Source organism: Podarcis muralis, chromosome 16 (assembly GCF_964188315.1).
Source record: "Podarcis muralis chromosome 16, rPodMur119.hap1.1, whole genome shotgun sequence".
NCBI classification, from domain to species: Eukaryota; Metazoa; Chordata; class Lepidosauria; order Squamata; family Lacertidae; genus Podarcis; species Podarcis muralis.
Genome location: NC_135670.1, coordinates 2951711 through 2974959, shown reverse-complemented (window position 1 = coordinate 2974959; position 23249 = coordinate 2951711). Strand labels below are relative to the sequence as shown.

The 23249-nt window shown below is 45.0% G+C and overlaps 1 protein-coding gene across 3 annotated transcripts in view; it reads left to right on the top strand.

The window, feature by feature from the left end:
• The first annotated feature begins 1946 nt into the window (after window positions 1-1946).
• Window positions 1947-23249, top strand: part of POGZ (pogo transposable element derived with ZNF domain) — a 38995-nt gene continuing 17692 nt past the window's right edge. Inside the window, exons 1-4 of one of the 3 annotated variants that reach the window (XM_028709058.2) lie at window positions 1948-2090; window positions 3511-3594; window positions 17691-17815; window positions 23023-23181. In XM_028709058.2, the coding sequence (XP_028564891.2) occupies window positions 17692-17815; window positions 23023-23181 (283 nt within the window). In that variant the 5' untranslated portion in view covers window positions 1948-2090; window positions 3511-3594; window position 17691. Of the gene's footprint in view, window positions 2091-3510; window positions 3595-17690; window positions 17816-23022; window positions 23182-23249 lie in introns of those variants that run through there. The other 2 variants (XM_028709057.2, XM_028709059.2) reach the window with 2 other exon arrangements.

The following is a 23249-nucleotide window of genomic DNA, read 5'->3' as shown; positions in this document are numbered from 1 at the left end:
GTTATGAGACACGGGTGTTAAGCCAGCACACTTTGCCACCTACATATCCAGCTGTAATTAACTGCTAGCTAAAGACCTTCAGCGTTAAAACGCTTAGTCAAGTAGGATGGAGCCTCTGGGCACTTGCTCAAACGTATACAACAGGAACAACTGTGTTCAGTGTCTTGTCAACAAGACAGTGGAAATTATAGGTATTAATTCAGAGGAAGAATCCCAGGAGCCACAAACTGTTTACAAAGGGATGTTCCTCATTTTGATTTCTACCATCAAGTTCTATCATTAAGCACAGTGACCCCAGTTCTAAGAAGACAGATTCTGGAAAAAGTCAGCCAACTGTCAACTACAGTATTTCACTTATTATATGTACTCTTACTGCAGCCAGCGGCAGAACTTGGGAGTCTCAGATTTCTGCGGCACCCTATACAATGCCAAAATTCAGTGCCCCCCGCCTCTCACCTTCCATTCTACCTTGTAGTTGAGGTGCCCCCAACGCTCCTGCCCAGGGCAACCAAACCCATGGTGCTCCCCTAAGTCCACCTCTGCAATAGCAGAGGGTGCCATTTTGATTTTCTGCCAAAGTCACTGGGAAGTCTTAGACCTCAGTCCATTTTGATGGCTTTAAAAGTTTGGGTCAATCCCAACGGTGAAGTAAACTAATGACTGATATTTTTTTTTAAGCCTCCAAACCCCCACATAATCCTTCGTTATAGTCAAGGTTTATGTAGACATCAAATTTTTTGGCTTGATGTGACAGAGCATCTTTTTTCCCTGATCACATTGTATCAAATGCTGTTCTCTTTTATAACTATGCTATTAGCGTCTTCTTTTTGACTTTTAGAACACTTTTGTCTCCACCAGGCCATTTGGACATTTAATTTATTTATTTTTTTCAAGGTGGGGTGTGTGTGGGCTGTTCAACACATGCTTTGTTTGGACCTGGTTTCAACTAGAATGATGATTTTATTGCGATCTGCAGTTTTTTTAGGCAATCCTGTTATGAAAAGTTATGGATGTGAGCTGCCTTATAAGTTCTTTGAGTGCAAAGGCATTATTGGAACGTTACTAAATAATTATTAAATAAGTTATTAATTCATTAAACGTCCCAATAGACAACTGATCATCTAGCGGGGGAAAGGAAGACTGCCCACATAATGGGTTGAAATCCATGGAGACTTCGGTGTAGTTGAGTAATCTCAAATGCTTCTAAAAAAACTATATGCATGTCTGTCTGTATGCATAATTTAAATAATCAGTCTTCAAAATCCCAGTGGCAGGATTATTTCTGACGCCTCGCTTCTTTTCAACACTTCTTCCTTTGATGGAACGGTGCGGCCTTCCATGCTTCTACTTGAGCGCCAATGAGTTCCCAACAGCGGAGCCAAACCAAACCTCCGGAACGTTTGCATCTGTTGGAAAAGAGAGAGAAAATGAAAATAGTAACATATTTCGGAACAACTGCATCAATAGCTGAATATTTGGCGTGATGCGCTAACACCCCAATGTCTGCTTCCATGGGGAATGGCCAACCTTGATGCCCCTGTTTCCCCCCCACACACCTGTTGTTCCCTTTCTAGCTTGAAAATACCTTAAAAAAAGACACCCCCCCCCAAAAAAAAACACTGGGAGGAACCAGAGGGGAGGAGGGGGGAAATCACCCAAAATAATTTATGCCTCAGACAAACTTCACCAGGTTGGGTTAGGGTGTGCCAGCCTGCCAGTGACGTCACTCCCCCAGCCAATCCGCCGCCCGCTTGGCGGGACGGAGGAAATGACGTCACCGTATCCCTCCGCCAGCCAGGACCCCTTTTTGTGTGTGTGTGTGTTGTTCCTTCAGTATCAACCCGCAACCATATTTTTTTTTATTTTTTTTTCCAACGGGGGAAAAAAAATAAAATAAACCGGAGATTTGAGGGAGGGAGGGAGGGGTGTGCGCGTAGAAGCTCATGCTAGGCCGCTCTCCTCCTCCGAGGGGTGTGTGTGTCCCTTTAAGAGTGTGGACGCGCCAAGCCTCCGAGGCTTTCAGGAGGGAGACGGGAGGCGCAGTAGCAGCGGCGGCGGCGGCGGCAGCCGCGGCGGCCCGAGCCTGGAAGGTGAGTTGGCGCGCCGTTCCGTTATGTAGGGGAGAGGCGGACGCGACGGAAGGCACGACCCGGTGGGGGAGGGGAGCGGCGGCATGTGAGGGAAGAAGGGAATGTGTGTGTGGTGTGTGTGTGTGTGTGAGGGGAGCGCGCGTGCGCCATGGCGGCGGCGGCGCGCGGGCGCCCGCCAACGGAACGCAGGTGGCGGTTGGAAACCGTTGAAAACCGGTTCGAACCGCCCGGCTCTCTTTTTCACCCCCTCATTCGTCTCTTTCCCCCCTTTTTTATATATATATTTTACCTCAGCCGCGTATTGGGGGGGGGAGGGGGGCGGGCAGCGAGGGAGAAAGCGCGCGCGCGCCGTACACAAAGCGAGACGTTCCGTGGGGGGGAGGGGTCGCGGAGGGGGGGGGAGGCGAAAGCCGGCGATTGGAGGGGATGCGGGGAGAGGGCGGGGCCTCGCTCTTAGAGGAGGAGAAAGGGGGCGGGGCTTCTCCCTTTTCCCGCCCGCTAGGCGGCGGCATACCTCGGCCTTGTTCCTTTTCCCCTCCTTGGCTGTGAGGGGAAGGCGCGGAGTGATCCCGGACTCCGGAGGGGCGGGACGAGAAAGAGAGGGGGGGAAACGGAGTGAGGTGGCCGCGGCTCCCTCCGCCCACTCCCAATCTTCTTTTTCGTCCCTCAAACAGAACCCGATTCTTCCTCCCTCCTAAACTCCCCCCCCCAGTCTCTTTTGAGGTACTAAGTAAAAGCATAAATGCACGCTAAAATCAGAATAAAGCTATGGACTCCATGTATCCACACACCATCCACACACACGCATATATAGTACAAATTTATTAATATATTAATCTAATGCACCCATCCTTCCCAAGCTGCAACTCAGTTGCTGGGTGGGCGGCCATGTTGGGCAAAGGGATTATTTTTCTTTCCCCCCCCCCCCACCCAAAGCATGAGGTGTTGTGCTTTCTAAGGTGGTTTTTAAATTCGTATTGGGAGGAATAATGATATTTTGTTGGGGTCTCCTCTTTGAGTGGGAAGTAGCTGGTTTTGAATTTCCCTCACTTTGATGGGGGGGGGGGAGAGTAAGGGAGATGCTCCGCTTCAGAAATCGCTTCCCTCCCCAAAACATACATAATTATAATAGAATATAAGAATAGGTTCGCTTGGGGGGGCTTTTAATATTCTGACAACCCCCTCCATTCCCCCCCCCATCAGAATTAAGAAAGGAAGCTTCATCCCTTGACCTGACTTTGTTGTCATGTCAACCACCTCGAGGCAACACAGCTCCTTTTATTCTGCATTAAATAGAATTCCGCATTTGCCGTTGCCGATGGGAGTTCTGTGAGAGTTGCAGGGGGGGGGGAACCCACCCTTTCCATACTAATTCACACCGAGGGCTGTTTTTGTTAACTGCCAAAGTCTTCTTGTGCAGGGAGTTTGCGGCCATGTGACAGTCGCGGCCGGGGCTTCCCCCTTTCCCTGTGCTTACAATCAGCTGTTGGGCTAGGAGCTACAGGTGAGCTTCCCGTTAATTTTTCTTCTGTGCATTATAACATAGTGATCGTCCACGCAACGTAGGTAGGAAAACCACTGTTTACCAACTCTGCATCCGTGCAGCAAGGAAGCTGGTGGGTTGACACCTTTATGGCTTCAGGGGTATGTCACATTTGTATACAGTGCATAGCTGTCAAGTGTCCCTTATTCCAGAGCCATGTCCCGCTGCTGTCCCTTATTGATGGATGTCCCTTAAATGATGTCCCTTAAATTTCAAAGGAAGCAGCTCCTCTCCCTCCCTCCCTGCCGGCCGGCCAGGGAGGAGGGAGGCTCCAACTGTGTTGCTTGGCTGTGTTGCTCACCCAATAAGAACGACTGGGGGGGGTGGAGCTTGCATGCCTTGTGTGTGGCTAGTTAATGCAAGCTGAGGGTTTTTTTTGAATGCTGGACGCCATTTTGTTGCACGTGCTGCTGCAAACTTTGCAGTGCAAAGCCAGGCCGGGGAGCCAACTTAAGTTGAGGCTGCATAGGGCTTGTGGTGCATGTGATTCAGATCCTATTCAGTTGAACCTCTGGTTACAAAGTTGGTTGGACAGTGTTCTCGAAGCTACCCAGCATGAGTTTGACCAGACTGCAGGAGGACAGGAAGACTGGAGTGCCTGGAACAAGTGAGGCTGCAGGCCCCTTATTTTGGCTGCTGGTCCCTTATTTTCAAGGCTGCTGGTCCCTTATTTTCAAATCTGTAAGTTGACAGCTATGATACAGTGGCCTGATCTTAATAAATGGCATGAGCATGGGAGATTAGGATATCAGTGGCTACAAGGCATGATGGCTGTGTTCTCCACTGTCAGAAGCAGTATGCCTCTTTATACCATATGCCGGAATTGCAAGTGGAAAGAGTGCTGTTGTTTAATTTCATTGTACACAGGTTGTACAATGACAATAAAGGTACAGTGGACGCTCGGTTTGCAAACGTGATCTGTGCGGGATGCACATTCACAACCCGCAGCAGTGTGTCTGCGCACGCACGGGTTGCGATTTAGCACTTCTGCACATGTGCGACCGCCGAAACCCAGAAGTAACCCATTCCGGTACTTCCAGGTTTTGGCGGGTGCATAACCCCAAAAAACGCAACCTGAAGTGGCTGTAAGCCGAGGTATGACTGTATTATTACTGTGCCCAGGTCCAGCGGGCGGGCTTTCCAGTGGCATCCGGTTGACCCCTGCATGAATAGCATGCTGGGCTAGACAGGCCTTTGCAGGGCCCTTACGCGCTTAAACTATGGCTTATTAAACCATGGCTTAGCATTGCATGCAAAGGCCAGTTGCTTAACTGTGGTTTGTTTACTGCCCAACAGGCACCCTGGTTTGTTGTTGGCTTGCAAAACTTGGTTTGCTTTAACCACATCTTGGGTATTATGTGTTAATTCTCTGTTCACAACAACCCTGTAAAGAGATAAAGACTGAGAGTAGCCCAACATCACCCAGTGAATTTCTTCACTAAGCTGGGATTTTAACATCCTTTGAAGGGTGACCAACCATTCACTTTCTTCAGTTCTATCTATCTGTCTATCCATTCTATCTGAAAATACAAGCAGCAAGTCCTGTTTATCTTCCTTAATCTATGCTAAATACACCCCGTATCTTCAGACTTTCCTCAGACTATCTCCCTATTTTCCAACTTCTTTGGGGTGCCCAAGAGATGCTTCACTGGTCCAAAATAGACCAGTTCCATTGCTTCCAGAATCTTGGCTGTGATATTTCATTGATGCAACATTCTTCTGTATCATAGCAACCTATTGTTGGCTTATCTCATGTCCACTTTGTCGTACTGTAATTCCTGAATCTCCCTTTTGAAGTGTGAGTAGCTAGTGAGTTTTGCCCCATCATAAAGTTAACGTAGTCAACAACCTTCTGTGTAACACTTAACTTCTACTTCCATTCAATTGCATCTTGATTTCTCCTTCGTTTCAGATCATTTTGAATTTTTCCTCAGAAATGGTTGCACGTCCTCCTACTTTTGTCTCATTTTCATAAGCATATATGTCAGGGGTGGGGAACCTCAAGCACAGGAGGTGAAAGTGGCCCTCCAGTCCTCTCTCTCTGGCCCTCATAACCCTTCTTGAGAGTATACACCCTGCTTCCCAGGCAGCACCACTCAGTAGTCCTCTTTTACACCCCCAGTGCTTTTGCCTGGCTGGAATGTGTTGTTGAAGTCTGATAATGCCTCTTGCTGTTCTGGATAGAGGATACAGAATGCTGTGTGAGTGTGTGCAGAAACTAACTTACCGTATATAGGTGAAATTGGTATTAGTTCCTCCTCTCATTTTACCCTCTGGCTCTGCCCACTGCAGACATGTCACCTTCAAAAGCTTGCCTGAAAATGAATGTGCATCTCAAGCTGAAAAAGTCTCTACCCCTAGTTTATGTAATTAATGTGGATTTTGAATAGTGTGTGACCCTAGGTCTGACCTCTGCAGAATCCTGTTCCGTTCAAGGCTGCAGTCTGACTGAATTTCTCTGTAAACATGCATGTAATTGAACAATGTGTAGTATCTTGTCAGTTCCTTCAAGACTAACCTTTGAGTGTGTGTTTTAAACCAGTTCTGCTGCCTGTCAGGTGACTGTTTCTTCTACCCACCTCTTCCCAGGAGTTCTCCCAGGTGCCGTGCTTCTTGTTGAATCAGAATCTCCTGCTAGGAAAATGGACCTTTTGAGCTGGAAAGCTTCTCTTCTCTTAACAGTACTTTGAGGTAGTCGTAGACTCTTTGGCCTGAAAAATGTGTCACGAGAAATTGGATCTGGGACTGGTTTGTTGCATTCCAGAACCATCCAGCCTTAATCCCTCTGGCCAGTATGACATTATTAACATACCCTTTAAAAAATAATAATAATGTGTTGATGAAAATGTGAGGAGAGGAACTGCAGCTCAGTGGTAGAGCAGCTGCTTTGTATGCAGGAGATATTGGGTTCAATCCCCAGCATCTCCACCTAGGGCTGTGAAGAACTCCTGCCTAAAATCTTGGGAGAACTGCTTCCAGTCAGTGCAGATAATACTGTCTGACTCAGTAGGGCAGCTTCGTATGCCCCTCTTCAAATCAGCTGATCATTCAGAATCACGAGGACTGGAATCTTGCTTTATTTTTGAGGCAAGGACCACAGCTCTGTTTTAGAGGTAAAACAGAGTAAAAGGTCCCAGGTTCAACTCCCTGCACTTCCATGAGAGCCACTGCCAGTCAGTGTGGACAGTACTGAGCTAGGATCTGATTCAATATAAGGCAGCTTTCTGTGCCATGTTGTTGTTGTTGTTTAGTCGTTTAGTCGTGTCCGACTCTTTGTGACCCCCTGGACCAGAGCACGCCAGGCACTTCTGTCTTCCACTGCCTCCCACAGTTTGGTCAAACTCATGTTCATAGCTTCGAGAACATTATCCAGCCATCTCGTCCTCTGTCGTCCCCTTCTCCTTGTGCCGTCCATCTTTCCCAACATCCGGGTCTTTTCCAGGGAGTCTTCTCTTCTCAGGAGGTGGCCAAAGTCTTGGAGCCTCAGCTTCAGGATCTGTCCTTCCAGTGAGCACTCAGGGCTGATTTCTTTAAGAATGGATAGGTTTGATCTTCTTGCAGTCCATGGGACTCTCAAGAATCTCCTCCAGCACCATAATTCAAAAGCATCAATTCTTCAGCGATCAGCCTTCTTTATGGTCCAGCTCTCACTTCCATACATCACTACTGGGAAAACCATGTACACCTTCAATATTCCAAGTTGCTGCTAGAGTAAGGGGGGAAATCTTACATGTTCCTAGGTGCCATTTGTAATTGTTGGAACCACACCCTGGGACCTGCTGGTGAAGAGTGGGCAATAAATTTAACAATCAGTTAATTGATTTTGGGAGCACTATAACCAAATTTGTCAGTGATGTGCAGCCTGGAAATTCCACACACACACACACACACACACACACACACACACACACACTGGCCAATCCCAGGAAAATACCTTCCTTTCTCCTTTTTCTGCTAAAAATAAGCTCCCCCTTTAACCACCCTGTAGCTTCAAACAGCTGAGTCCTGTGGCGTCTTAAAAGACTGTCACTTCAGAGGACCACAGGCCACTTGGTCAGATTTGGAAAAGTGGTCTCTAGCCCAAGAAACCTTATAGCATGAGAAACGTGATAATCTTTCAGGAGCCACTGGATCCTTGGTTTTTTATTCTTACAAAATGTGGTCAGCCCTCTGGAATTGTAAGCCTAATTCTGTTTCAGGGGTGGGTAACTTGTGGCTCTCCAGATGTTACTGAACTACAGTTCCCACTGTCTCTGATTGTTGGCCATGATGGTTAGGGTTGATGGAAGTTTGAGCCAGACAACATCTGGAGGGGCCAAAGTTTTCCCAGCCCTGGTCTAATTAATTGTTGGATTTCAACTAGTGGGCTAGAGTGCACAGCTGTGACATCACTATCTTTCTTTTCTTCTTGGAATTTTTTTTAAGAGAAGGGGAAATATTGAAAAAAGGCAGGAAGTAGAAAAGCGGGGGGGGGAGCAATAATAATAATAATAATAATAATAATAATATAATGAGTGTGTGCAGGGGTTTTTTATGAAGCAGATTGGTCCTATGTTGTGTGTTAGGGTTAAAGGTCTGAAAGGTTTGGTGACTGCTGTAATGCAGGTGTCTGTGGGCCCTCCAGGTATCTCTAGACTCAAGTTCCCATCCTCCCTGACCATTGGCTGGCCATGCTAGGTGGGGACTGATGGTGTCCAACAACTCAGCTTTATACACCTTTGCTGTAAACAAATTCCTTCTATCCACTGTTCTCAGGCTGCCTTGCAGCATCTAGGGTTTTTATACACTTTATATCTTTTACATACTGCTTTTCTGTCAAAATATCCACAGCCGTTCAACTCTGTGGTTATGGCCGTGGTACCCCTTGATAACAACCGTCAGTAAACAAGCCACTCACTGTGTTTCACCCAGGCATAATCTGTTTTCATCATCCTGACTTTTAATATGCTAAAAGCAGATTGGCACTACGTGCTCCTGGTTGGAAGAGGAAGACCAGTTTCCTAGACAGACTGGCTGGCTGGCTGGCTGCTCCTGAGTTGCTTCTTATTGGAGCACGGTCCCTGTGCATCCTCCCCCCATTCTTCTGTTACTGTTGATCAAGTGTGTATCCTTGCCAACTTGCGTGGGTGTTGTGAGGTCTCGGTTAAATACTGGCTGTTGAGTGCACTGGGTTTCTGAGAGAGGTGACACCGTAGCAATCTCTGGGTATTTACTTGCTGGTAGCATTGTCAATGTGCATGATGCTTTATGATGTACAAGAGGTCCAGTGTGATATTTAACGTGGGAGATAGTGTTGGCTCCAGGTTTCAGACAACCTCCTCTCCACCATCATCACCATCTCCTTCTCTTCCTCTTCATGGCAACAGAGCTGCTTGCTTGACAAGCAGAGAACGAACAAGATACCTGAGAGTGTCATTTCTGATCCACTTTCTCACCACTAACACTTTCTGGACCAGAGTGAAGAGGCTGATAAACAAGCAAGGAGGTTGCAATGGTGGAGAGGAGGAGGAGGAGGAGGTCTTGCGGGGAGGTGCTGTTGCTATTGACACACACACACACACACACTCCACCAGTGTGGGCCCCCAGCAAATTCCCAACCATTCCAACCACTGGGGCCAACCGTGGTGGAAGAGGCAACAGAAGCAGGAGAAGAGTAACCACAGGAAGAATATGCATTTCTTTCTAGATAAAAGGCAAGGTGCCTGTCCCAAGGGGACTTATATTTTAAAATTAGTCAAATGGGAAGTGTGCGTGGGGGGGGGGGTAGCAAGGAGCGGAATAATATGTGTTTATTCCAGTTGCAATCATTACAATGTAATTTTACACAGGCTTTTTAAATAGCCACACATCTGATCGCCTATGGTGAAGGAGATTCTCCTCCATGTGAACCTTGCTTTTTAAAAAAAAGTTCAGGACCAAATCAATAAGCTAAATATGAGTATGATGGTTCTAACCTCTCATTTCCCTCAGCAATTTTTCAGCCATTCTTTTTCCGGGGGTGGGTGTGTGCACGGAGCATTGTAACACTTGGGGACTTTTCTTATATTACGTGGGCTTATTAACTCTGATCATCTTGTATGACTTACTAACAGTGGCGCACAGGGTTTGATGCTGCTGGTTGGAAAATAAAATGGAAACGCAGTTAATGAGCTTCACCTAATAGTGTTGATGTGAAAGGAGCAAGGGAGCATCAGTCAGCGTTAGATGCTTCAGGGATACACCCCCCCATGACAGTTGTCAGGTGAACTGAGTCAGCCTTTGTGTCCTTCCTCATTCAGGGCCATAGCGCCTGCCTATATTAGCAGAGTGGGATTAAGAACACATTAAGAGTCTGCTGGATCAGGCCAGTAGCCCATTTAGTCCAGGATCCCGTTCTCACAGTAGCCAACCAGATGTCTGTGGGAAACCTGCAAGAGGGATCTGAGCTCAAGAACCCTCTCCCCCTCTGTGGTTTTCTAGCAACTGGTATCTGGAAGCATTGCTGTCTCCAGCTGTGGAGGCAAAGCATAGCCACCAAGGTTAGTATCCATTGATAGCCTACTCAATGGATTTGTCCAGTCCACTTTGATCAACACTCCACGGCCTCCCTCCTTCAAGGGGTATAGATGAGCAGAAACCTCACCAATGTGCTACCCTCTGTTTTGAACTATTAACTTCCATCTCCCACAGCCATCCAGATCTGGAGGTTTTCAGATTGGTGAAGGCTTGGTTAGTGGGTACATCCGCCATATCCTTTGTATGTGGGTTATAATATTGTAATTATAATATTGAGTATGAGTGCTTTATGTATGAGTGGTTGGTTGAGGTAGTGAAGGAGTGTGGTGGTTGCATGGAAGGTGAGTGGACCAAGTGAGTGGGTGTAATGACAATGTGTCTTAGCTGGTTGAAATGTTACATTGTGCTGCCTTGTAGTGCTCCCCTATTTCATTTATGTGAGTATTGTGTTTATGTATGGATATTGTTTATATATTTGTTTTAGAAATCACTTGATGGAATATTTTATTGTACTTACTTACTGTGCTCATATCTATCCATTGAAATTGCTTTGAGATCTCAGACAACAACCAGTCTGTATATGTAAATAATAAACACTGTTTTCATTTTTCATGGCACTCAGTTTGAAAATAATGGAATGATTCCTTTCCTTGTTGTAAGAAAATTTAAAACTGGTTTGGCTGCTTAAGTTAAGGAAGTGGTCTGCATTTTTTATTATTATTTGTGCCAGGTTGTTAATCAATTAAGTACACTAAGCACAGTAACTTAATTACTTACTGCCCACAAAGGTCTGTTTTAATAGAACAAACCTCTAATATGTTCGAATCTGGTTTAGAAGGGGGGAAAAGATACCTTGTGATATATTTAGCACATTCTGGGTCCATGTTTGCGAACGAGCATCTGCCTGTGCGGTGGCAGAAAGCAAAATGTTAGCATTATTTATCACTTGGATTAAATAATTGGATTGAATCAGGGAAGCCTTAGGGTCTCAAAATTATGTACAGCAAAGGCTTTGGGAGGAAGACTGAAGGGAAGAAGAAATGGGAAGATTTCTACTTAGTTGAACTGGTGTGTGGAAGTGGTACAAATTTGTGCAAAGGTGCTGGACACAGTGGCCTGCTTAGAATTTGCCTCTTCACAGTTCTTGAAGAGTTCTGGAGGTTTAAAATAATGTGCTGGGGTTGTAGGTAGACCAGTGAATCTTGATCCCAGGCTATGTTTGTTCTCAAATCTTCAAAGATGTTGATGCAGACAACCAAGAGAATTATCAGAGTTCAATGGGACATCCCAACCAAGCAAAAAGATTCAAGTAGGCTATGAAGTAAGGCTGGTGGAGGTGTGTGGCCTGGAAAGAACATCGAGGGTTGGACAGAGAGGCTTGGAGAGCTGTATTTGGTTTCCAGGCCTGTGGCTCCCTGCCTTTGATCAATGTGGACCCAAGGGGTTTGAAAACAGCAGTATTGCTTGAGCAGCACCCAGCTTTCTGTTCAGAGCAGACCCGCTGAAATGAATGGACCTCAGTTGGATGCAAACCCCGGTAACAAAGGACCCACGGAGGTTGTGAGGAAAAGAGGATGAGTCATGATGGGAAGTCAAAGGGAGTTGGCTTCAGTAGGTGACCAAGAAGTTGATGGCAAATAGCACAATGGACAGAGAGTAAAAGTTTAATGAGGTAGGAAATGGAATCATCCACAAGAAGGTGGAATTTAAGCCAAGAGGTGTTATCTGAAGAGTTGAAAGGCAGGAGGCCGAATGGCAAAAGTCTCTGTATTCATTTTTAGTTGCTTGCTACAACATCTTTCCAACCAAAGCAGCATCTGCAATGGTGACTTCCATGCCAGTTTCGAGCTGGTTAAAAGCACATAGGAATAATAAAATGAATCATGCAAACAAACACAACCAGCTAAAATGGAAACTGTCCATTCAAATTCTCTTGCACGTTGCTTAGAGATGACTGTGATTAAACGGTATGCAAATTGTTGAAATAATATAGCAATAGAGTAGTAGACACATTGAAATTATTGGTGTTGTTTAGTCGTTTAGTCGTGTCCGACTCTTCGTGACCCCATGGACCAGAGCACGCCAGGCACTCTTGTCTTCAACTGCCTCCCGCAGTTTGGTCAGACTCATGTTTGTAGCTTCGAGAACACTGTCCAACCATCTCGTCCTCTGTCGTCCCCTTCTCCTTGTGCCCTCAATCTTTCCCAACATCAGGGTCTTTTCCAGGGAGACTTCTCTTCTCATGAGGTGGCCAAAGTGTTGGAGCCTCAGCTTCAGGATCTGTCCTTCCAGTGAGCACTCAGGGCTGATTTCCTTAAGAATGGATGCATTTGATCTTCTTGCAGTCCATGGGACTCTCAAGAGTCTCCTCCAGCACCATAATTCAAAAGCATCAATTCTTCGGCGATCAGCCTTCTTTATGGTCCAATTGAAATTAATAGACATGACTAACTTAAGGTAAAGGTAAAGGGACCCCTGACCATTAGGTTCAGTCATGACCGACTCTGGGGTTGCGGCGCTCATCTCGCTTTATTGCCCAAGGGAGCCGGCGTACAGCTTCCGGGTCATGTGGCCAGCATGACTAAGCTGCTTCTGGCGAACCAGAGCAGCGCACGGAAACGCCATTTACCTTCCCGCCGGAGCGGTACCTATTTATCTACTTGCACTTTGACGTTCTTTCGAACTGCTAGGTTGGCAGGAGCTGGGACCGAGCAATGGGAGCTCACCCCGTCGCAGGGATTCAAACCGCCAACCTTCTGATCGGCAAGTCCTAGGCTCTGTGGTTTAACCCACAGCACCACCCACATCCCTTAAGACTAACTTAGGTCCATTAATTTTAGTAGGTCTACTTTGGGTAAAATTTGGTTGCAGACAACCCATTAAAATTGAAACTACTAGGGTTGCCATATTTCAGAAACTAAAAACTAGGACACCCTGAAAGTTGTTGAGCTTTAAAGTCTTTACTTAGAGAGCCCGGACTCCCAGTGAATGTCCAGGGCTTTGTCAAGGAGCTTGTTCAGCCAGTTCACTATTGGCCAGGGGGTCATCATTCAGGCCTGCTGCTATCATGGCATTGTCGTAGATCCGGCCAAGCAGCATATGGGTCAGATCAGGCTGGCTGGCTGGAGCAGAGCTAGTTGAGCTTTCTAATCAAAAAAACCGGAGTAAACATCAACTTTGTTTTGCAAATGTAATGCTACGTATATGGAAGAATAGCACGAAGTATGGCAAAACTCATCCATTAAGAGGACATTTTTTAGCTGCCCCGTGAATATAATTTTTTGTTTAGGGAGTATGAATTAAGTAATAATAACAATAAAGCCTCCTCCTCTAGAATGGTTAGAATTGTAGCATTTGGAGAAGCTGGACATTTAGCCAGTCAAATAACTCTCAAGCATTAAATTAGAGCAACAACAACATAACATTGAATTATCAATAGGTTTAGGCTTTAGTGTTAATTACAGGGGGGGGGGGGGAATCCCAACAAATCTGTTAACTGTTTACAGCATTGTGAAATTTTGCTTCAAACAAGCAAAATACAATTGCAGTGAATCGTTTATAACTTTGAACCATGTCAGCAAGCTTTGAATGCAGAGAGAGTTCACGGGATGGTTCTTCTTTGCCACTTTCTCTCTCTACCAATGAGAACACCTTTTTGGATGTGGCACCTCGGCTGGTTCATTCCATATCAAGTGATCCAACTTTTTTACCTTGTCATCCAATTTTCTTAATATTTTCTACACTTGTTGAATGATCAAAACAAAGTTTAAATCTAAAATTTTAGCTTTTTATCTCATCCCATTTGTGAGTTATGAGGGTTTGGAATTTTTTTTTTAAAAAGACAATTTTGGCTTTGTTGGAGTACACAAAAATCTTAAAAGCTCAACCCAGCATTGAGATACGTCAAAACTAAAACACCAATTTCTTCAGAACTTCATGGGCTTTAATATGATATGTCAAAAGATGGACTTACTTTAAATTTTAGATTTAAGTTACAAAATTTAAAAAGTGATTAAAAATTAATGATTAAGCTTTTTCAAAAAATATTGTATTGATTATTTAATATTTCTAAGATCTCCCTCAGCATCTTAAAAAGTAGAGACATCACCTTGCCAACAAAGGTCCGTATAGTAAAAGCTTTGGTTTTCCCAGTAGGGATGTATGGAAGTGAGAGCTGGACCATAAAGAAAGCTGATTGCCGAAGAATTGATGCTTTTGAATTATGGTGCTAGAGGAGACTCTTGAGAGTCCCATGAACTGCAAGAAGATCGAACCTATCCATTCTTAAGGAAATCAGCACTGAGTGCTCACTGGAAGGACAGATCCTGAAGCTGAGGCTCCAAGACTTTGGCTACCTCATGAGAAGAGAAGTCTCCCTGGAAAAGACCCTGATGTTGGGAAAGATTGAGGGCACAAGGAGAAGGGGACGACAGAGGACGAGATGGTGGGACAGTGTTCTCGAAGCGACCAGCATGAGTTTGACCAAACTGCGGGAGGCAGTGGAAGACAGGAGTGCCTGGCGTGCTCTGGTCCAGGGGGTCACGAAGAGTCGGACATGACTAAATGACTAAACAACAACAACAAGATCTACCTGCAAAATTTCATCTTGGGCTCTTAATGGGATCACATTGGAAAAAACATTCTGTACATACATGTCTGCCTTACTAGGTTCTATTTAGGATAAATGGGTCTTCTTGGAGTAAAATATAACAGAAGAAACAAGACTTCAGACTATAATATCAGTTACTCCGGGCATTTCTTTAGAAAGTTATGCAATTATAAGGTATCTGAAAAGCTAGTCAGGCTTTTCTTTTAAAAACATGTTCCAAGGTGGAGTGATAGGTTGCTGACACGTTATAGAATTGCTTTGAAAGAATTATTGTTAGTGCTTCATTTCATGAACATTACAACAAAATGCATATCAAACTAAATTATGGGGGGTGTGTGTGGAAACCTTACACATGAAACGGGTCTGAAAACATTTATTCTTCCATTATTTATACTTCACACCAAACACTTTTAAAGAGCATTTGTAGCAACACAACATTTCATTTTTTGTCAAAGTGTAAGTGCGGCCAGTTGCAGTTCTTGGTTGACCCTTGTTGGAACTTGTGCTCGCCCTGCCTTAAGAGCATCCCGGCTAGATGGGTAAACAGATGATGATACTGTGCCTGGTGGGTTAAAGAAGGTCACAGTTCCTTCTTCACTTTCAGTAGTCTCAATAGTCCACCGACGGCACATAGGTCAACCACCATGTTTTATTGTATTCACGGGTCACATACCCAGTTATCTCAGCCATAACCGGAGATTTTGTACCTCCTTCAGTGTCGAACTTCTCACTCTCACTGCTAAAGGAGTAACACCTCGGTCACAATTTCTGTTGAACTGGATGTAGATGGGAATAAGCCGTAAAATCCTTGTGTTTCTTTGATCACCTTCGCTCTTTCAAAGCGTCGTTTTAGGAACATTTCTTCTTTTCTGTACTCCTCGTTTGTTGAAAATAAGAACTAGATAAAGTGGTGCCCTGCAAGACGAATGCCTCGCAAGACGAAAAACTCGCTAGACGAAAGGGTTTTCCGTTTTTTGAGTCGTTCCGCAAGATGAATTTCCCTATGGGCTTGCTTCGCAAGACGAAACGTCTTGCGAGTTCTTGTGAGTTTGTTTCCTTTTTCTTAAAGCCGCTAAGCCGTTAATAGCCGCTAAGCCGCTAATAGCCATGCTTCGCAAGACGAAAAAACCACAAGACGAAGAGACTCGCGGAACGGATTAATTTCGTCTTGCGAGGCACCACTGTAGAAGGAATGTTATCTTGGCACCAGTTGAAGCAGGGTAGGCAACCTAAGGCCTGGGGGCCGGATGTAGCCCAATCGCCTTCTAAATCCGGCCCGTGGACGGTCTGGGAATCAGTGTGTTTTTACATGAGTAGAATGTGTGCTTTTATTTAAAATGCATCTCTGGGTTATTTGTAGGGGCTGCCTGGTGTTCTTACATGAGTAGAATGTGTCCTTTTATTTAAAATGCATCTCTGGGTTATTTGTGAGGCATAGGAATTTGTTCATATTCCCCCCCCCCCCAAATATAGTCCGGCCCACCACATGGTCTGAAGGACGGTGGACTGGCCCATGGCTGAAAAAGGTTGCTGACCCCTGAGTTAAAGAGTTCCCGCAGTGTCATAATTTGGTTTGATGGGTATTTTGTTGTAATATTCATGAAATGAAGTACTAATAATAATTCTTTCAGAGCTATATAAATGTGACAGTATGTATCACAGCTAACATACAGTTACAATTTAAATGACTGAAGCAAAACAAAGTAACAGCAAGTATTTAAAAAACAACAACACAAAGCCAGTTTTTAAACTTTCAGTTTAGCAGTTGTTCTAAATAGGCATTGGGCCAATTCCTCAAACACATTCAGCATCATGGCTTTGTGGAAGATCTGACAATATTTCCTCTTTACTTTAGTTATTAAATAATATTTGTAATCTGTCCTCTCATCTGTTCTCTGGTGGGGCACAGATAAAAACAAACAAATAATAAACAACATGCTGAAATATACCATTGAAAAATAGAGCAGGTTAAAACAACCATCAACTTTACAAAACTTGGCATGCCTGGGTGAAATGGTAATGCTCCTGGAACTGGCTCTACCTGTAAGGGAAGGGCTGTCCCCATTTGGGAAGCCACCACATTGAAGGCTCCGCCATGCACTACCACATAGCCACGTTCCCCCAGTGGTGGAATACAGAGAAGAGATCCTTCCAACAATCTCAGTACACAGGCAGGGCTGGTATTTGACCAGCCTTAGGCAGGTGTTGAAGGGGACGCGGGTGGCGCTGGGGTAAAAGCCTCAGCGCCTAGGGCTTGCCGATCGAAAGGTCGGCGGTTCGAATCCCCGCGGCGGGGTGCGCTCCCGTTGCTCGGTCCCAGCGCCTGCCAACCTAGCAGTTCGAAAGCACCCCCGGGTGCAAGTAGATAAATAGGGACCGCTTACTAGCGGGAAGGTAAACGGCGTTTCCGTGTGCTGCTCTGGTGCCGGTTCGCTGGAGCAGCTTCGTCACGCTGGCCACGTGACCCAGAAGTATCTGCGGACAGCGCTGGCTCCCGGCCTCTAGAGTGAGATGAGCGCACAACCCTAGAGTCTGTCAAGACTGGCCCGTAAGGGCAGGGGTACCTTTACCTTTACCTTTTAGGCAGGTGTTGAACACTTCCCAGCAGGATCAAGAATTGGGGGCCGCTAGAATGCGTAAGGAATTCTAAAACCACTACTGTCAGAGGCATTGTGCCTGTCAGTTGCTGGAAACGGGGTGTGGAGGGAAGAGTGTCCTTGTGCTCATGTCCACCTTATGTGGACTTCTTATTTGCATCTGTTCAGCCACTGAGATGATCTAGCAGGACTCTTCTTACATTCATTGAATGTGGAGAGAGTTCCCAGAGGGAAGGAAGTTTGAGAACCATTCCATTGGACCGATAGCATATGTTTTCCTGGCTTAGGCCTCAGTTCTTCCTTTCCCCGCAAAAGACAGATTGACAAATTTTATTTTTTTTCTCCCCCACCCCCAGGATGGCGGACACAGACCTATTTATGGAATGTGAGGAGGAGGAGCTGGAGCCGTGGCAGAAAATCAGCGATGTGATCGAGGACTCTGTGGTTGAAGATTACAATTCGGTTGACAAAACCGCAACAGGTAACGATCCTTTTCCTTTCTTTCTTTAAAAAAACAAAGCAAAACTCGTGTAAGATGATACACAAATTCTACATTACGTTGCTTGGCAGTTTTCATTTCGGGTGGTATGCCATCCATACCCAGTTTAAATAATTCATCTGCCTTCCAATCTGATGTACTGCAGCATTCATTTTCCAAATGCTTTTTTAAAAAAAGAAATATTGCTTTTGTGTCTCACCATTTTCACAATGCATGAATTGAGCCTTTATGTATGTCACTTCCAGGTGGGCATGGAACAAGAGTTTCCTGGAATTTGACAATTAATTCATAAGAGAAACATGGGCAGCTGCCTTATACCCAGACAGCATTGATCTGTATAACTCTGACTCCACGCTGACTCTAGTTGCTCTGCAGGGTTTCAGACAAGACATTCCCTTTTTTTAAAAAAAAGATATTTATTAAAGTTTTAGACAATAAAACAAACTTCACATTCACAACCAAAAAGAAAAAACACCATCACAATCAATCAAAAAAGCCAAAAAAGAAAAAGAGTACAGTAAAAAACCCCCCATACAAAGTAGAAGAAAAAAGACATCAAAAAGACATCAAAAACCAATTTCTTAGATATTATTTTCATAACCCTCCTTCCCGACTCCCTCACATCTCCCTTTTCTGTGTTCCCTTTTACAGAATCTTATTCAGCAATGCTTCACCTTCTTTCAAATCTTATTTTATATTATACATTTCAACTATTATGTCTCCAATTTTTCCCTTTATTATCAGTTATTTAAGTTTGACATAATATTATTCTAACTTCACCTTTGTTCTTATAAACCAGTTTTTGCATACTCCTTTCAGCTATGTCACTAATGCCGTATTATCTTTATATCCTGCATCATTCTAACATTCATACAATTTACAATGCTTTTGCAAGTAGTCTTTAAATTTCTTCCAGTCCTCTTCCACTAGCTCTTCTCCCAGGTCTCGGATTCTGCCAGTCATTTCTGCCAATTCCATATAGTCTATCAGTTGCATCTGCCATTCTTCCAGAGTGGGCAGATCTTGTGTCTTCCCAGACAAGACATTCCCAGCCCTACCTGGCAATGCCAGGGGGTGGGGTTGAACCTGGGACCTTCTGCATGCAAAGCAGATGTTCTGCCACTGAGCTGTGGTCCTTCCAGAATTATCCTCATTACAGTGGTACCTCTGGATATGAATGGGATCCGTTCCAGAGCCCCATTCGCATACAGAAGCAAATGTAACTAGTGACGACACGTCTGCGCATGCGCGTGTCGCTTTGCGCCGCTTTGCGCATGCACGTGACGTCATTTTGAGCGCATGCGCAAGTGGCAAAACCCAGAAGTAATGCGCTCCGTTACTTCCGGGTTACTGTGGAGCACAACTCGAACACGCTCAACATGAAGCATATTCAACCCGTGATATGACTGTACTAGCAAAAGGCTTGTCAAGTCTTAGCGGAGCAGAGAGTTCCAGTACTCTTCTCCAGCCATACTTCCTGGCAAGTAAGCTCCCTGGCTTTTCACTAAACGTTAGCAGTTCTATTAATTTCAACAGTGATGTGGTTTTTAGGGTTTGGGGAGTTATCATCTTTCTTCTGCTGACAGATTTTAATGTTGTTTATGGGAACCCTTTTCGCACAGCTTTGTAAAATGGCCGTTGATATTCCTATGCGGTTGTATTTATGGATTTTTAAATTGTATTTCCTATTTTGTATCTTGCAAGTCACCTTAAAGACTTTGGTGGGAGAAATGCACACAGTTAATAAATAATAATCATAGCCAGGTGCCCTTGAGAAGCCCACAAGCAACACCTGTGTGTGACAGCACCTCTCCCCATTTATAACTTGGTATTCAAAGACATCCTGTCTCCCAGCAGTGGAAGGTAGTTGTACAAAGCTGTTGTGGTTAGCGGGCCTTTGATAGCATTATTCTTCCATGAATCTGGCCAGTCCCCTTTTAAAGCTGTCTTAAGTTGGTGGCCATCACCCCTTCTTGTGGTTGTGAACTCCACAGTTAAACTGTGCACTGTTTGAAGAAGTCGTTCCTTTTGTCTGTCCTTAATCTCCCCCAATTCAGCTTGCTTGGATAGCCCTGAGTTTCAGTATTATGAGATAGCAAGAAAAACATACCCTTATCCACTTTCTCCACAGCATGTATTGTTTTATGCAGTTCTATCACGTCCCTTATTCACCCCTTTTCCCAACTTAAAGCGCCTTAAATGTTGTAACCTTTCCTGGAAAGAGAGTTGGTCCAGTATTGCACACATAGTCCTGGTTATTTTGCTTGCCCTTTTCTGGCTCTACAATATCCTTTTTGAGGTGTGGTAACTAACCAGAACTGTTTCCCAGTGGGGTTCCACTATAGAGTTGTATAAGAATGCTATGATATTGGTAGTTTTATCTTCAACCCCTTTACCAATGGAATTCAGTCTCTGTTCTTTAGTCTTACATTCAAAGACACTGGGGGGGGAAACCCCATTATTCCTTCCCTAGCTATTAATATCCTTGTGGGTGTAACAGATTGGCACATTTAATAGCTTGTCTTCTTGTCTGGCTGTTCTGATTTGCACCTTCCTTGCCTTCTGGCTGATATAAAGAATAGCTTCAATTTGAGATTGGTATGTGAGACTTGGGTCTTAGATTCTGAGAAGCAGCTGGTGAGATGTTCGATCTTTTTCTGAGCTATATGATTGCAGGTACATAAGAACAGTGCATAAGAACAGACGCGGGTGGCGCTGTGGGTAAAAGCCTCAGCGCCTAGGACTTGCTGATCAAAAGGTCGGCGGATCGAATCCCCATGGCGGGGTGCGCTCCCGCTGCTCGGTCCCAGCGCCTGCCAACCTAGCAGTTCGAAAGCACCCCCGGCTGCAAGTAGATAAATAGGTACCGCTTACCAGCAGGAAGGTAAACGGCGTTCCGTGTGCTGCGCTGGCTCACCAGATGCAGCTTTGTCACGCTGGCCACGTGACCCGGAAGTATCTGTGGACAGCGCTGGCCCCTGGCCTCTTGAGTGAGATGGGCGCACAACCCCAGAGTCTGTCAAGACTGCCCGTACGGGCAGGGGTACCTTTACCTTCACTTTTTACATAAGAACAACCCTGCTGGATCAGGCCAATGGCCTGTTCTCACGGTGCCTAACTGGATTCCGGTGGGAAACCTGTAAGCAAGACTCAAACACAAGAGTCTTCTCCTCTCCTGTGGCTTCCAGGAACTGGTATTCAAGAAGCATTGCTGCTTCTGTCTGTGGAGGCAGAGCCTAGCCATTCTGGCTGGTAACCATTGATGTCCTTGTCCTTCAAGAATTTGTCCAGACCTCTCTTAAAGCCATCCAGCTTGGTGGCTATCATTGCCTCCTGTGGGAGCGAGTTCCATAGTCTATGCACTGCATGAAGAAATACTTTATTTTATCTATCCTGAGAGGGACGCGGGTGGCGCTGTGGGTTAAACCACAGAGCCTAGGACTTGCTGATCAGAAGGTCGGCGGTTCGAATCCCCGCGACGGGGTGAGATCCCGTTGCTCGATCCCTGCTCCTGCCAACCTAGCAATTCGAAAGCACGTCCAAGTGCAAGTAGATAAATAGGTACCGTTCCAGCAGGAAGGTAAATGGCGTTTCCGTGCGCTGCTCTGGTTCGCCAGAAGCGGCTTAGTCATGCTGGCCACATGACCTGGAAGCTGTACGCCGGCTCCCTCGGCCAATAAAGCGAGATGAGCGCCGCAACCCCAGAGTCGGTCACGACTGGACCTCATGGTCAGGGGTCCCTTTACCTTCTATCTGTCCTGAGCCTTCCAGTGTTCAACTTCATTGGATATCCCCAAGTTCTAAGGTTATGAGAGACAGAGAGAGAAGCTATTCTCTAAACCTTTGGCCCCATCTAGCTCAGCATCATCTACACTGACTGTTTCAGTTCTCCAGAGTTTCAGACAATATGTCTTTCCAAAGCCTTACCTGAACATGCCGAAGTTTGAACCTAGGACTTTCTGCATGCAAAGCAGATGACCCACCACCAGGCTGTGGACCTTCCCTTAAAAATAATAGCAATATTCCAATCCCCATGGTTCTGGAGAGGTCAATAGGAAGCTGCCCTATATCATACCAGACCATTTGTCCATCTAGCATTATCTACGCCAACTGGCGGCAGCTCTCCAGACTTTCAGGTAGGGACATTTCCAGCCTGCTTCTACACAGGAAACCAAATATGTCCCTGCATGTAGAAAGCTATCACCTTTCACCCTCAGCCATGACATGCTAATTTTCTCTGCGCTGGGATTATTGGTTTGTTTACTTTCAGTGGAGGATCACTCTTCATGCTGTGAAGGTGGGGGTTCATTCATCTGTTTGGATTCTCCTCTAATAAAGAAGGAGTCCTTGCATATAGACAACTAGTGTAGTGGAGTGAGATAAGGCTCCATCATATACTGATTTTCTGTCTGCAGGGATTTTTTTTTTATTTTCAGTAAGTTCATTCATTCATTCATTCATTCATTCATTCATTCATTCATTCATTTATTTGGTATGGAGGACCATTCCATCCTGTTAGTTCCCTTCCAGTGCTGCTGCACTGGTTTTCAGATCCAGAGCCTTTCATTGTTGGCAGATACTTACTTTTCCCCACAAAATTTATTTACTGCTTCATTGTAAGAAAGAGCAAAAAATCTCAAAGTGGTTTACAGAAATAAGATGATAATAATAATAATAATAATAATAATAATAATAATAATAATAATAAAAAATATAATAATAATAATAATAAATATAATAATAATATAATAATAATAATTTGTATTTATACCCCGCCCTCCCCAGCCAAGCCCGGGCTCAGGGCAGCTAACAAGCAATAATAAAAACAAGTTGAATGAATACAACTTAAAAACAAGATTAAAATACAACAATTGAAATATTGAAACATTAAAATATTAAAATGCAGCCTCATCACAATGAAATTACCAGTAAGAATAGTTAAAGGGAACTGTTTAAAACATTAAAACAATAATTAAAATCAATGATGAGCTAAATACCAGATGTCTAGATAGACTTTGCCTAAACAAAAATGGTTTTTTTAGCAGGTGCCGAAAGGAATAAGAGTGAAGGTGCCTTCCTGGTGTCAGTCATTGTCACTAAGTGTTTCTGCACAAGGAGCTAAGCCATGTGGATGTCCTCTCTGTCCGTACCTGCAGGCAGTAAACCATTTTGAATTTCCTTCCCGGCAGTTTCGGTGAGCGTGCAGCCAGTTGCCACCCCAATGCCGATCGTCGCTCACGCATCCATTGGTGGCGGCCTCACAACCTCCACCTCAGTCAGCGGCAGTGGAGGACCCAACAGCGACAGCACAAAGAAGACGCTGGTGACGCTTTTTGCTAACAACAGCGGTAAGGGGAGAGGCTTTGGATGGGAGGATCCTGGTTTGGGGGCGAGTGTTGGGATCTGCAGGCCACAC